General features: G+C 44.5%; 1 protein-coding gene across 1 annotated transcript in view; it reads left to right on the forward strand.

Annotated features, from left to right (window-relative positions):
* Positions 1 to 15092, forward strand: part of LOC130121798 (protein unc-13 homolog B-like) — a 176474-nt gene that overhangs the window by 133602 nt on the left and 27780 nt on the right. The window contains exons 21-31 of the mRNA XM_056290699.1: positions 938 to 1088; positions 1488 to 1556; positions 3331 to 3420; positions 4552 to 4689; positions 5864 to 5994; positions 7615 to 7700; positions 8317 to 8443; positions 9077 to 9173; positions 10792 to 10935; positions 11593 to 11670; positions 13179 to 13256. Of these exons, the coding sequence (XP_056146674.1) occupies positions 938 to 1088; positions 1488 to 1556; positions 3331 to 3420; positions 4552 to 4689; positions 5864 to 5994; positions 7615 to 7700; positions 8317 to 8443; positions 9077 to 9173; positions 10792 to 10935; positions 11593 to 11670; positions 13179 to 13256 (1189 nt within the window). The remainder of the gene's footprint in view (positions 1 to 937; positions 1089 to 1487; positions 1557 to 3330; positions 3421 to 4551; positions 4690 to 5863; positions 5995 to 7614; positions 7701 to 8316; positions 8444 to 9076; positions 9174 to 10791; positions 10936 to 11592; positions 11671 to 13178; positions 13257 to 15092) is intronic.

A 15092-nucleotide genomic window follows, 5' to 3' on the forward strand; every position in this document is an offset into this window, starting at 1 on the left:
CTGTTAGCTGGGCCCATCACTCACACAAAGTGCACTTCGGTGGGCCATCCCTCAGCTTAACCGTGCCAGGTAGCTGATGGGGGAGATGAAATGGCTGTTTCTATTAGGAACCATTAGGGGAAAACAAGACCCCCAAGAGGACTCTTGCTGGCCAAACAGAGGCACGGCCAGTCACGGTGAACCGTCACATGATATTGCCCAAATCCAACCTCTGCATACCTGTGTACTTATGAATACATCCAACCTGCATTCAGAGGCGCCTTCTCCCAGTTTTGAGTCAAAGCCCTCTAGTGTCCTTTGTAGGTACTGCAACACATAGCATCATGATCCGTCACTGTGATTGACAGGGGTTTTACCTGTCATTTGTTTTCGAGTTTGCGAATGTTTTATTTTGTTTTGCATTTGAGTATGTGTGGGTTATAATGGTCAAGCTCTACAACAGGCCTCACTAGGGCTGTGCTCAACACAACTGTTACATGTAAAAGAATGGCAATGTATTCATGCTGCAACTGCACATGCCTGCACTGGCAATATCTAGTGCACTTTTTAAAGGCTAGTTTCCTACTTCACACAGACGCCAATATATCTGTCTACCATGGAGGCTATGTTTTTGATAATGCTTTAGCAAAGATGATTACTTGTATACCCTTTCTGAATCATAAATATAAATGTCACTGTACAGTACTTGCTCTGCTCCACACTGTAATTGAGAGGAATATAAGTAAGGGTTTTCTCAAGAAGCCAACTAAACCAAGTTATACTGGTTCACCATAATGACGGATGGCATTTGGAATTGCCTGAAGACGCTTTTAATATTTGGTAAATGATGGAATATTCTAGGTTAGAGTAACCCCTATACATACATGATTAAGTTGATCTGTAAGTGGCGGTGGTTCTTCTGGCCCTCATCATGGTGCCCTCCCCCGCTCCTCTCTAGGCACTTTGCCTGTCTGTCTTCAAAGTACATGTGTCCCGGGGTTCCTGCAGTGATGAGCACCCTGCTGGCCAACATCAACGCCTTCTACGCCCACACCACCGCTTCAACCAACGTGTCCGCCTCCGATCGCTTCGCTGCCTCCAACTTTGGGGTTTGTATCAGCATGAACACACACAACGTCTCTTTGTCTCTGTTTGTCAGTCTGTCCATATTTATGTCTGTCTGTTCAGTCATCCCCACTTCCTCTGTTCCTCCAACCTTTGAGAGAGCCACCCACAGACACACTGCGACATTCAGATGGACTCTGCTTCTGTCTCTGTCTTTTGTCTGTTAATCACCCTTTCTCTCTTCTCTCTGTCTCTGTCTCTCTCTCTCATTCTATTCTCACCAGTACACAAGCATAGAAATGTAAACCAGCGACATAATCCTCTCTGTCCCCCATAGGTTGCATTTGTCTGTTCTGTTCTGCTGCCTCTGATGTCCAACTCTGTCCTTTTGTCGTTTCCTCGTTTTTTCATTTATCTCATGTCTTCCCTCTTCACCCATGTAGAAAGAACGCTTTGTCAAGCTTTTGGACCAGCTACACAACTCGTTGCGCATTGACCTCTCAACTTACAGGGTAAGACTGAACTATCACTACACACTGATGTTGTCAAAACTGATCATGTTGATTGGGTGTACATAAATCTTGTACTTCAAGTTGTAGTTCTTTATCTTTATGTAGAATGAATTCTAGGAGTTTGGTACCAGAGCAAAATTCCTGGAATTCATTCTACATAAAAAAAAATCAACTTAACAGGTGGGTTAGTGCAGCATCAGCAGTAATGTGGACATTGTACCGGACTGTTGTGGTGTAGAGGGAGCTGAGCCGGAACGCAAAGCTCTCAATTTACCAGTCAGTCTTCATTCCAGCCCTCACCTGTGGTCATGAGCTTTGGGTAGTGACCAAAAGGGTGAGACTGCGGATACAAGCGGCTGAAATGAGTTTCCTCCGTAGGGTGTCTGGACTCAGCCTTAGAGATAGGGTGAGGAGCTCAGAGATCCGGAGGGAGCTCGGAGTAGAGCTGCTGCTCCTTTGCATCGAAAGAAGCCTGTTGAGATGGTTCGGGCATCTGATCAGGATGCCTCCTGGGCACCTTCCTTTGGAGGTTTTCCGGGCACGTCCAGCTGGGAGGAGACCCCGGGGTAGACCCAGAACTCTCTGGAGGGACTACATGTCCAATCTGGCCTGGGAACGCCTTGGGATCCCCCAGGAGTAGCTGGAGGGCGTTGCTGGGGAGAGGGACATCTGGCGTGCCCTACTTAGCTTGCTGCCACCGCGACCCGACCCCGGAGAAGCGACTGAAGATGAGATGAGATGAGATGAGATGAGATAGAATGAATTCGTGTTAACCGTTGAATTAAGTTTTAAAAGAATAAATGCCAACATCCCAAACTCAAACATGAATAAAGTTGACAATTTTTTCTTGAAACATTTTGGAGATATGAAGTGTCGTCTGGGTGGCACGGTGGTGCAGTGGTTAGTGCAGTCACCTCACAGCAAGAAGGTCCTGGGTTCGAGCCCCGGGGTAGTCCAACCTTGGGGGTCGTCCCAGGTCGTCCCCTGTGTGGAGTTTGCATGTTCTCCCCATGTCTGCGTGGGTTTCCTCCGGGGACTCCGGTTTCTTCCCACAGTCCAAAGACATGTAGGTCAGCTGGATTGGACGTAGTCATGGTCTCTAGGTGTGTGGGGGTGTGTGTTTGTGGGGGTGGGGGGGGGGGGCTGTGATGATCTGGCGGCCTGTCAAGGGTGTCTCCCCGCCTGCTGCCTTGGGATAGGCTCAAGCATCCCGCGACCCCCATTGGGATAAGCGGCTTGGATAATGGATGGATGGAAGTGTCGTCTGAGATTAGGGAGATCTTATTGTGGTCTTTTCCTCTTGAGTGGATTACAATAATTAACACAAACCATTGGCCTTATTTAGATGCACACAAAACTTTCTTTTCGTTTTATTTCGATATTGTGTCTAATGAATAAAGTTGATTCCGAGTCTGATTACAGACCGTGTGCCCCCAGTTTTGGTTGCAACCTACATTAATTAGTTTGGATGCTAACAAACATTTTTTTTAAATTGAAAATATCTGCAACATGTGAATGTTAACACTCTCATCTCCCGATTTTAGATTATTTCACGATCTTTGAAATAATTTAGTCATTTGATACGTTTTCAAAAAAGGGTATCATACGTTACATCTGTTTGTAGTTGTGATGAGCGCTATGCTGATGACACTGATGTTCATGTTATGTGGTGTAAGTTCTCTCTTTTAATGTGACATGTTTTCATAAGCACAATTTTTATTTTCATTGTTTTGTTTTTAAAAAGTTAAATGTTTATAACTTTATTTTCTCCTAGAACCATTTCCCTGCAAGCAGTAAAGACCGGCTACAGGATTTGAAGTCTACCGTGGACCTTCTAACCAGTATCACTTTCTTTAGGATGAAGGTAGGGCAGGTCTTGCAGTTCTCCTTTCCTTTCCTTGTTCTTTCTACTTGTTCACTCATTTCCCTGTACAGATTCTGGGCAGGTGGCATTTACTTGCTTTGCTTATAAATGCATCAAATAGTTTCCTGAACATTAAGTTGTGAAACAAGTTGTGCAGTGGTGATGGACAGATTGACAGACGAGACCAGGCAGGAGTATCCGTGGACTATGATGTTCGCGGATGACACTGTGATCTGTAGTGAGAGTAGGGTGGAGGTTGAGGAGAGCCTGGAGAGGTGGAGGTATGCACTGGAGAGAAGAGGAATGAAAGTCAGTAGGAGCAAGACAGAATACCTATGCATGAATGAGAAGGAGGACAGTGGAATGGTGAGGATGCAAGGAGTGGAGGTGATGAAGGTGGATTAGTTTAAATACTTGGGGTCAACTGTCCAAAGTAACGGGGAGTGCAGGAAAGAGGTGGAGAAGAGAGTGCAGGCAGTGTGGAGTGGGTGGAGAAGAGTGTCAGGAGTGATGTGTGACAGAAGGGTACCAGCAAGAGTTAAAGGGAAGGTTTACAAGATGGTAGTGAGACCAGCTATGTTGTATGGTTTGGAGACAGTAGCACTGATGAAAAGACAGGAGGTGGAGCTGGAGGTGGCAGAGATGAAGATGATAAGATTTTCATTGGGGGTGATGAAGAAGGACAGGATTAGGAACGAGTATATTAGAGGGACAGCTCAGGTTGGACGGTTTGGAGACAAAGCAAGAGAGACAAGATTGAGATGGTGTGGACATGTGTGGAGGAGAGATGCTGGGTATACTGGGAGAAGGATGCTGAATATGGAGCTGCAAAGGAAGAGGAGAAGAGGAAGGCCAAAGAGGAGGTTTATGGATATGGTGAGGGAGGACATGCAGGTGGCTGGTGTGACAGAGGAAGATGCAGAAGACAGGAAGAGATGGAAACAGATGATCCGCTGTGGCGCCCCCTAACGGGAGCAACTGAAAGTAGCAGTATTAGCAGTAGAAGTAGTAGTAGCAGTAATAGTAGTAGTAGTAGTAATAGTATTAGTATTAAGTTGTGAAACAGGTGACATACATAGCACGATATCCCCCAATCAAGCCTGATTTATATTGGTTGGTTTGTCTCTTCAGGTACAGGAGTTGCAGTCTCCTCCCAGAGCGAGCCAGGTGGTGAGAGACTGTGTCAAGGCCTGCCTCAACTCCACCTATGACTACATCTTTAATAACTGTCATGAGCTCTACAGCAGAGAGTACCAACCTCTGGACACAGTGAGTCACAAAGTGGTCACCCTGAGGAAATTTTAGCATGGCTCCAAACACATGGTGGAAAGAAAGGAATAGTACAGTTCATGATGTAATGGACTATTTGATAAGAATATCTTAAATTGGCATGAAAAATCACCCTAAAATTTTGTATGACAACTTCACAGTAAAGTGACCAGTAACAACGCCATCAGCTATGATGCAAAAGGACAACTGATACTGGTGACCAATGTCCAATTCTGGAGGCCAGTGATTTCATGAAATTGCATTTGAAATTTTATATTCACCTTTTTCTCGGTTCTAATTATAGACTGCATTTACATTAGAAATATAAGATTAAAAAGGTAAGAAAAAACGGGTAGCGTGGCGGTCTATTCCGGTGCCTACCAACACGGGGCTGTCAGCTCGAATCCTTGCGTTACCTCCGGCTTGGTCGGGCGACCCTACAGACACAATTGGCCGTGTCTGCAGCTGGGAAGCCAGATGTGGGTATGTGTCCTGGTGGCTGCACTAGCACCTGCTCTGGTCGGCCAGGGCGCCTGTTCAGGAGGGAGGGGGAACTGGGGGGAATAGCGTGATCCTCTCATACACCATGTCCCCCTGATGAAACTCCTCACTGTCAGGGGAAAAGAAGCGGCTGGCAACTCCACATGTCTCGGAGGAGGCATGTGGTAGTCCGCAGCCCTCCCCGGATCAGCAGAGGGGGTGGAGCAGCGACCGGGACGGCTCGAAAGAGTGGAGTAATTGGCCAAGTACAGTTGGGGAGGAAAGGGGGGGGGGGATTCCACCGGCCCTGGTCGTGTGGCTAATAAAATTATCCATCTATCTAAAAATCCACAAAAAATAAAATAAAATAAAATGAATACAGTTATTGTTGTGGAGAGTAACACCAAGTAGAAATTAGAGCAAATCGTTTGCATTCACCCATACTGCTGCCCTCATGGTATGAAGAGGAACCTCAAAATGCGGAAGCTAAATAGAAATTGTTAGTTTTTGTTTGTTTGTTATTTTCTTTTCGCATCAGGATACTTCACAGTATCCCTGAGCATGAATGAGAACTTCTGCAGGGACAACGACTCCTATTGTATAGGCTCTCAGATCTTCAGGCCCAATGTGAACTGATCGGTTGAAATCCTCTCAGTTCTCCTTTCATGACTGACTGTGTTGTGTTCTGATTCAGAACAAGGAGGATCTCCCTCTGGAAGAGCAGGGCCCAAGTATCAAGAACCTGGACTTCTGGCCCAAACTCATCACGCTTATCGTCTCCATCATCGAGGAGGACAGGAACTCCTACACACCTGTACTGAACCAGTGAGTAATCAGCATGTACCTTGCTCTCTTAAACTGGCAAGAAACATAACATTTCACCATCACACAACATCCTTCCCCTTGGAGTTTTCTCTTTTTTCTTTAGGTCTCATAGTTCAGACTTTGTTTCTTAAACAAGGTTTTTAATCCACAGACCCAAAGCTGGTTGCAATTACAGAATGCTTCATATCTGGATGCTTTAGGGTTGGGATTTACACATTCACTTGGACTGTGTATTTGTTTGTTTTGAGGATTTGGTAGAGCTGTAATCACAATTATAAAGTCGCCAAATGATTCAGACAGTGACAGGAGTTCCAGTGACAAGAGGGAGGACAGTGGAATGGTGAGGATGCAAGGAGCAGAGGTGACGAAGGCATATGAATTTAAATACTTGGGGTCAACTGTTCAAAGTAACGGGGGGTGCAGGAGAGAGGTGAAGAAGAGAGTGCAGGCAGGGTGGAGTGGGTGGAGAAGAGTGTCAGGAGTGATGTGTGACAGAAGGGTACCAGCAAGAGTTAAAGGGAAGGTTTACAAGATGGTTGTGAGACCAGCTATGTTGTATGGTTTGGAGACAGTGGCACTGATGAAAAGACAGGAGGTGGAGCTGGAGGTGGCAGAGATGAAGATGATAAGATTTTCACTGGGAGTGATGAAGAAGGACAGGATTAGGAATGAGTATATTAGAGGGACAGCTCAGGTTGGACGGTTTGGAGACAAAGCAAGAGAGGCAAGATTGAGGTGGTGGGGGTGTCCAGGTAGCATAGCGGTCTATGCTGTTGCCTACCAACACGGGGATCGCCAGTTGGAATCCCTGTGTTGCCTCCGGCTTGGTTGGCTATCCCTACAGACACAATTGGCCATGTCTGCGGTTGGGAAGCCAGATGTGGGTATTTGTCCTGGTAGCTGCACTAGCGCCCCCTCTGGTTGGTCGGGGCGCCTGTTCAGGGGGAGGAGGAATAGTGTGATCCTCCCACGTGCTACGCCCCGCTGGTGAAACTCCTCACTGTCAGTTGAAAAGAAGCGGCTGGTGACTTCACATGTATCGGAGGAGACGTGGTAGTCTGCAGCCTTCTCGGGATCCGTAGAGGGGGTGGAGCAGCGACCGGGACAGCTCAGAAGAGTGGGGTAATTGGCCAAGTACAATTAGGGAGAAAAGGGGGGGGGTTGAGATGGTTTGGACATGTGTGGAGGAGAAATGCTGGGTATATTGGGAGAAGGATGCTGAATATGGAGCTGCCAGGGAAGAGGAGAAGAGGAAGGCCAAAGAGGAGGTTTATGGGTGTGGTGAGGGAGGACATGCAGGTGGCTGGTGTGACAGAGGAAGATGCAGAGGACAGGTAGAGATGGAAACGGATGATCCGCTGTGGCGCCCCCTAACGGGAGCAGCCCAAAGTAGTAGTAGAAGTAGTAGTAGTAGTTGTGTAGCACTTTTACGAATCAATACAGTATGTATCAGTACAGTTTCCCATGCTTCCTAATAGCCTCTGAAGTGTTCCACACCTTAGAATGTGTCTAAAAAACGTCCCTTCTAAGAGTTAATGATTAGTCCATTATGTATTTCATATTACCTGAAGTTGTTCTATAACTGCATGATGGTGTCTCAACCTGCCATTTCCCTTTCAGGTTCCCTCAAGAACTGAACGTAGGCAAGGTGTCTGCTGAGGTCATGTGGACCCTGTTTGCTCAGGACATGAAGTATGCCATAGAAGGTGAGACTCCAACATGCCCAGTGTCCTCCAAAATATCCCATCTACCCCCAAATTATATTTTGCTGGATCAAGTAAAATATATGTTGTCATATTTCCTGCCATCGTTTTGATTTTGCTGGTATTTAATCTAAATGTGATAATCTTACACTGATATGACAATTGTTGGCCAGTTTGCAGCTATTGAGAAAAACATTGGCGGACACCGATAATAATTTTATGTTCGCCTGTTTAAAATACCCACGTCCGACTTCCCATCCGCAGACATGGCCAATTGTGTCTGTAGGGACGTCCGATCAAGCCGGAGGTAACATGGGGATTTGAACCGGCGATCCCCATGTTGGTAGGCAACAGAATAGACCGCCACCCTACTTGGATGCCCCCGTTTGTTTGTGTTTTGTTGCCTTTACACTACAAAATGTTCAGTTTAACATTGTATACCTGGCAGGATAATTGCTTATTCAACTATACATTCTGCTAAGGGATTTATATGTTACCGCTCACTATCATCTCTGTTTTACTGACCTTTTCCAGCTCACACTGCAACAACACAGAAACTTACCCACCACACACTTCACACACTGTTTTTGTTCATCTCCTTTTCCCTGTTCCTCCACAGAGCACGAGAAGCACAGACTGTGTAAGAGTACCGACTACATGAACCTTCACTTCAAGGTTAAATGGCTCCACAATGAGTATATCAAGGAGCTGCCAAGCTTCAAGGGAGTTGTCCCAGACTACCCGTCGTAAGTAACCACTTCCTGTTCATGCATATAGGAAGAGGAAACATTAACTTATTAGATGATAGGGATCAGAATACACGTGGTTGGGTTCTTCACATCACACACAGCAATAGCAAAATTACTGTGTGGTCCCCCGAATTCCGTCAGCCCTCCTGGTACTAATCTCGGTGGTCTGTCAGGTAGTCTTAAGCAGGCTGCTAGGAATCTTGGGGTAATATTCGATGCTAACCTCGGTTTTGATAATCAAGTCAGAGTTTCATATACATATACCTTACAGTATTTTAATGAGACCTCCTCACCCTACAGGTTGTTCATATACATATACCATACAGTATTTTAATGAGACCTCCTCACCCTGTAGGTGGTTCATATACATATACCATACAGTATTTTAATGAGACCTCCTCACCCTGCAGGTGGTTCATATACATATACCATACAGTATTTTAATGAGACCTCCTCACCCTACAGGTGGTTCATATACATATACCATACAGTATTTTAATGAGACCTCCTCACCCTACAGGTGGTTCATATACATATACCATACAGTATTTTAATGAGACCTCCTCACCCTGTAGGTGGTTCATATACATAGACCATACAGGATTTTAATGAGACCTCCTCACCCTGCAGGTGGTTCCTGCCGTTTGTGCTCCAGTGGCTGGATGAGAATGAAGACGTTTCCATGGAGTTCATGCATGGGGCCCTAGAGAGAGACAAGAGAGAAGGAGTAAAATTGTTTTTCTGTCCAGCCCCTCTGTGTTATCTCTGTACTACGTAATTGGCCACCTTTCTAACAGTTCCTTCAGGAGCTTCACCACAGTCTCACACATACTGAGTCCAAAACAATACCTCCTATGATGCCAGATGCAGTGAACACTAAGGAACGTGTTCGCTGTGACTACTCTCCTGATCTTTATACTCCTTTATTTATTTTCTTTTAAAAGTGGATTTTTATTGTAGTTAGTGCTCAATATTAGTCAAGTTTCAAGATTTATTGTTGAAGAGCATCAAATAAACTCTGATTATCAGCTAGATGTAGCCAAAGCAGAGAAGGACAAATCATTCCCTGTTTATCTGTGGCTGTATCACGACCCTCTTATCTGAATCCTGTCCAGCACTCACGGGTCATTTGGTTGTTTCTGTTGACTGAATCTGAAAATAATTTAATATCTTTTTCATTCAGCATCAGCCTACAAAAGCTACAACACATCAATTTTTTATTAAGATTGCATCAAGCAATGATCGAACAACGCAACCCTCCCCATTTATTTAGGCTTGAACCGGCACTAAGAATGCACTTGTACATCTCCAGTGGCTGGGTTCAAACAATAATAATAATAATTTTTTCCCAAAAATGTTTTAGCTTTTTGTTTTTTTGGACCCCCCCCCCCCTTTTCTCCCCAATTGTACTTGGCCAGGTGGCACGGTGGTGCATTGATTAGCACAGTCACCTCACAGCAAGAAGGTCCTGGGTTCGAGCCCCAGGGTAGTCCAACCTTGGGGGTCATCCTTTGTGTGGAGTTTGCAAGTTCTCCCCGTGTCTGCATGGGTTTCCTCCCACAGTCCAAAGACATGTAGGTCAGGTGACTCGGCCGTAAAAATTGTCCCTAGGTGTGTGTGTGTGTGTGTGTGTGTGTGTGTGTGTGTGTGTGTGTGTGTGTGTGTGAGAGAGTGGAGAGAGAGAGAGAGAGAGAGAGAGAGAGAGAGAGAGAGAGAGAGAGAGAGAGAGAGAGAGAGAGAGAGAGAGAGAGAGAGACGGCCCATCCAGAGTGTCTCCCCACCTGCTGCCCAATGACTGCTGGGATAGGCTCCGGCATCCCCGCGACCCTGTGTAGGATAAGCAGGTTTGGATAATGGATGGACAGTAATAAAAATAATCATCTCATCTCATCATCAGCTGCTTCTCCTGGGTTGGGTCGCGATGGTGTCAAGCTAAGTAGGGCAGTCCAGACATCCCTCCCCCCAACAATAATAATAACAATGATAATAATAATCACAATAACAATAATAATCACAATAATAATAGTCGCAATAACAATAATAATGCTAGTTTTAAAAAAAACTTTTACATTTTACCACAGCCTATATTTTCAGATGCTGAACGTGGGACTAAATATCAGTTTGACAGTGGATGAGTTAAAAGCCAGGTTCATGAGGTGCTTTGCATCTAAAAGCAACATATTTTCACAGTTTTCAGCTCTAGTTTGAAAGAAGTAAATGAAAAGTGTTGAATGAAGAATTTTGTTATCGTTCATGTTCTGTCTATTATAATATGGTAGAATATATCAAGTAGACATAGACAATAATTGTGTGTTTGGTTTGCTGAGGTTCTCTACTCTTCCCAGTTCCAGCAGATGTCAGAGCATGCTCTGTTCTCCTGCTCCGTGCTGGACGTCTTCACTCAGCTCAACCAGACCTTTGAGATCATCAAGAAACTGGAGTGTCCTGATCCAAACGCCATGGCACAGTACAGCCGCAGGTTCTCCAAGGTAACGCTCATCACTGACCAACTGCACCGTCTGCAGGGACAGCCACACTTCTCTGAGAGGAACTTGATTAGTCCTCATTAAGTAGAAATGTGGAATTGGAAATAATCTCCTTTGCTCAAGGGCAGCTCTGCTACAGTTTAGAAACTATTTTTCTGCACTTCATCAAGGAGCATCTGGGAGTCATTCTAGATGTTCCTGCAGACATACTGCAATCCAACCTACTGTACTCCTACAGTATGCTACCCTTAGGCCTCATGACAGCAGCCTGTCACTTACTCATCATCATCATCATCATCACCATCAGTTGCGTAACCTATGGAGGTTGTAGGAGCACAGCTGATGCCTCAGCAAGTCTCTTCCACTGTCCCCTATCCATCGCAGCCCTCCCTGCCTCCACTACGCTCGTCTGTAGCCATTCTTCACTGTTGTTTACCCTTTCCGTTCGGCAAACGTGCCCAAACAGTTTCATTTCCTTTTTTATGTTTTCTTTCTATTGTCAGTAAACTGTCATGGTGACCAGTAGCTTGCTTAACTCTGCTCAGCACTTCAGTGTTGGTGTGCAAAATTGGAATTTAAACTGCATAAAACAAAATTACAGTATATACATTTTCTGTTCTACTACATTGTCCTGACGTGTCTTTCTCTTTATCCACACAGACTATTGCCAAAGTTCTTCTGCAGTATAGTGCCATTCTGACCAAGAGTTTTCCTTCGTACATTGACAAAGAAAAGATCGTAAGTTGTCCGTGCTTTCACATGAACCGTCTCTTCGACATCTTCCTCACCTGTCTCTCTCATGCCATGCAGCCTCTCATGGTGACATGCTGGAGTCTGAAAACACCAACATGCTTTCAGTTGTTCTGTTTGCAGACTAACCCACTAGATATCAAGACCACAAAGCTAAACATCTGGCGGACTGGTTTATTAAGACGTTAAAAACGACACGTTTCACTGATTTGAGTATTGCTGAACTTATTGATATGTTCTCTCTATTCCTTTATGTTTCTTTCTTAAACGATGAACATTATCCCTTTTTTTTAAAGTGGTTAAAGCTTTTCAGCTGGTTAAAAGCTGTTTGATTAATTTATAGTATAGTATAGTCACATTTTCAAGAAATATGAAATGTGAAAAATGAACAATGTGCTTAAAAGATAGGAAATACTGATTACTGTTTTAGCAGGAGGCAGTGCCCCTGTGTTATTTTGAGTGATCCGGACAATAATCATCATCATCATTACATTTATATAGCGCTTTCCTAGTCACCCAAAGCACGTCTTTGATGCTAAAAGTAAGGGGATGACCGACTATTTTCTCAGACTTTTCAGAGTTCCCATTTGTAGGTTCGAGTCATCTCAATTCAAGTTTTCAGGGTCAAGTGTCAAGTCTTGACATCCAGGTGGCGTGGCGGTCTATTACGTTGCCTACCAACACGGGGATCGCTGGTTCGAATCCCTGTGTTACCTCCAGCTTGGTCGGACGTCCCTACAGACACAATTGGCCGTGACTGCGGGTGGGAAGCCAGATGTTGGTGTGTGTCCTGGTCGCTGCACTAGCACCTCCTCTGGTCAGTCGGGGCGCCTGTTCAGGGGGGAGGGGGAACTGGGGGGAATAGTGTGATCCTCCCGTGCGCTACGTCCCCCTGGTGAAACTCCTCACTGTCAGGTGGAAAGAAGCGGCTGGTGACTCCACATGTATGGGAGGAGACATGTGGTAGTCTGCAGCCCTCCCCAGATCAGCAGGGGGTGGAGCAGCGACCAGGACAGCTTGAAAGAGTGGGGTGATTGGCCAAGTACAATTGGGGAGAAAAGGGGTGGGGGTGGGGGGGATCCAAAGGGGAAAAAAAGTGTCAAGTCTTTCCCATGTGTCCCGACAGTCAAGTTTGTCTCAAGTCCAAGACGTTAGCCTAAGTCACCATCACATGTATTCATCAAACAGACACATTAAACTGTTTTTGTCATGATCCAGGAGACACTAACAGATTTATGATACATCATTTGAATGGGCTTCACATACAGTATAATGACAAGCGCACAGACAATAAATAGAGTGATATTTCAAATTTCCATGATTTCCACTGAGAACCTGGCTGAGAACCACATATCAGCGGGTGGGCTTAGAAGTGAATTGACTTTGTACACACAAACAAAGAGAACAATTGTGTTATTCTCAACACAGTATGTGTCTCGTGCTGGTTTCAGGTCCATGGTCAGCTTTATTTACAATGTCATTTACCTTCGTCGCAGCCTTGCGTCCTGATGAATAATGCCCAACAGCTGAGGATCCAGCTGGAGAGGATATTTGAGTCCATGGGTGCCAAACAGGTTGGTGGAGACTCAAAGCTGATGACACTGCACACGGTGAATTTCCAGAGTTTTTATAGCTGGATAATAACTGGTTTGGGTGAATCCCTTAAAGAGGATATACAAAAGGGATTTATTTCAGTATGAGTTATAAAAAATTTGCATTTATTTACAAAGTTCAGATATTAATATAGTTTTCCACACAACCAAATGAATAATAATGAAAAGAAACGTTTTGGTGAACTTTGTAACTTTTTCTGAAGATCCAGTCCATTGAAAATAATGTCCAATCTCGTATTTTGGACAGAGGGTTTGGTCATGTACAGTTTCCCAAAATATTAGAACTGCTGTTGTTTTCACCATCTGACTACAGTCCCTGGAGATGCTGTCCTCCTGGTTGTCAACATAATTAAACCCTTTCAGAAAACCAATCAGATTCTGCTAATAAATGATCATCATCTGACACTCTGATTTGATCGGAAAGTCAGTAAACTGTCATCATCAGTCTGTCAGTTGGTCTGTTTTTGAATAAGTGCCCAGGAACATCATGCTAGTTAGTAAGCTAGCTAGCTTAGTACACTAACTAGCTAGCCGAAGAGTCTTCTGAACTCAGGACTGAGGCTAAAACAGTTATAACAAATCAAATGATTCTCCTAAAGCTGAATAAAATTGTATTCCAAATATAATTATTCCATCATAAAATTTTTATTGTCGGCGTCCGAGTAGCCTAGCAGTCTATTCCGTTACCTACCAACACAGGGATCCAGTGGCGGCTGGTGACTCCACATGTATCAGAGGAGACATGTGGTAGTCTGCAGCCCTCCCCAGATCAGCAGAGGGGGTGGAGCAGCGACCGGAAGGCTTGGAAGAGTGGGGTAATTGGCCAAGTAAAATTAGGGAGAAGGGGGGGGTCTCATTGTAATTAAAAATCATTGGACTGGATTTTTACTGCCCATGACCCTGCGTATGATAAGCGGTTTGGATAATGGATGGATGGATTTTTACTATTTTGGGGAACTTTTGTGTGGAGAGTGTTTAAACTGTTGTACTGAATGAGATGTGACTGTGTAGTACTGAGTGAAGTGATGAGAGTGTGGCAGAGAGGACCATACTGACTCCTCATGTATTAATAACTATTTAAAAAACACATAAACACAAAAAACCTCATCCATCCAGTGAAGATTATGACCATTCTAATTCATCAGCTCTCTCTCTCTCTTTATATACATATATATATATATGTGTGTGTATATTTTGTAAGCACTTCATCCATGTTTCCCTACATCAGATTGCCACAGAAGAAGCAAGGGTATGTACAGTGGGATGTGTAGCGTGTTGGCACTGGATTTGGACTGTAGTGTGTCCCATCATAGTGCTGTGCGGTGTGATACTGTATTGAAAGAAGAGCTTCAGATTAATGCCATCACAGGTTGACCTTGTGCTAGCTATTAGATTGGAGTGTCGCATTAGCATTTCACTTAGTCCCAGTCATTTATTTGTGTCCTCCATATCAGTGTCCTGGCCGTAGTAAAGTAAGGACCATGATGGTCTGTCAATAGAATCTGTTTGACCTCCCTTTCCCTAGAGTCCTCATCGTGTTTCTAGGCTTTGTGCATGTGGGGTTTTACTTTATTGTTGCAGCCATAGTGTTGCCTCTCATAGACTTGTGTAGTAGGCCATAGCATTATAGAAGTTAGGGAGCAAATATTAAATTTCATCCACTGTGTTTACTACCATTAAAGCAAGATGAACTGGTGGAAGAGGAAGATGAGGAGGTAGGTTTGCATCATGATGCAGCGAGTTTTTATATATATATATACATATATATATATATATATATATATATATATATATATA

This window comes from Lampris incognitus, chromosome 12 (genome assembly GCF_029633865.1).
Source record: "Lampris incognitus isolate fLamInc1 chromosome 12, fLamInc1.hap2, whole genome shotgun sequence".
Taxonomy (NCBI): domain Eukaryota; kingdom Metazoa; phylum Chordata; class Actinopteri; order Lampriformes; family Lampridae; genus Lampris; species Lampris incognitus.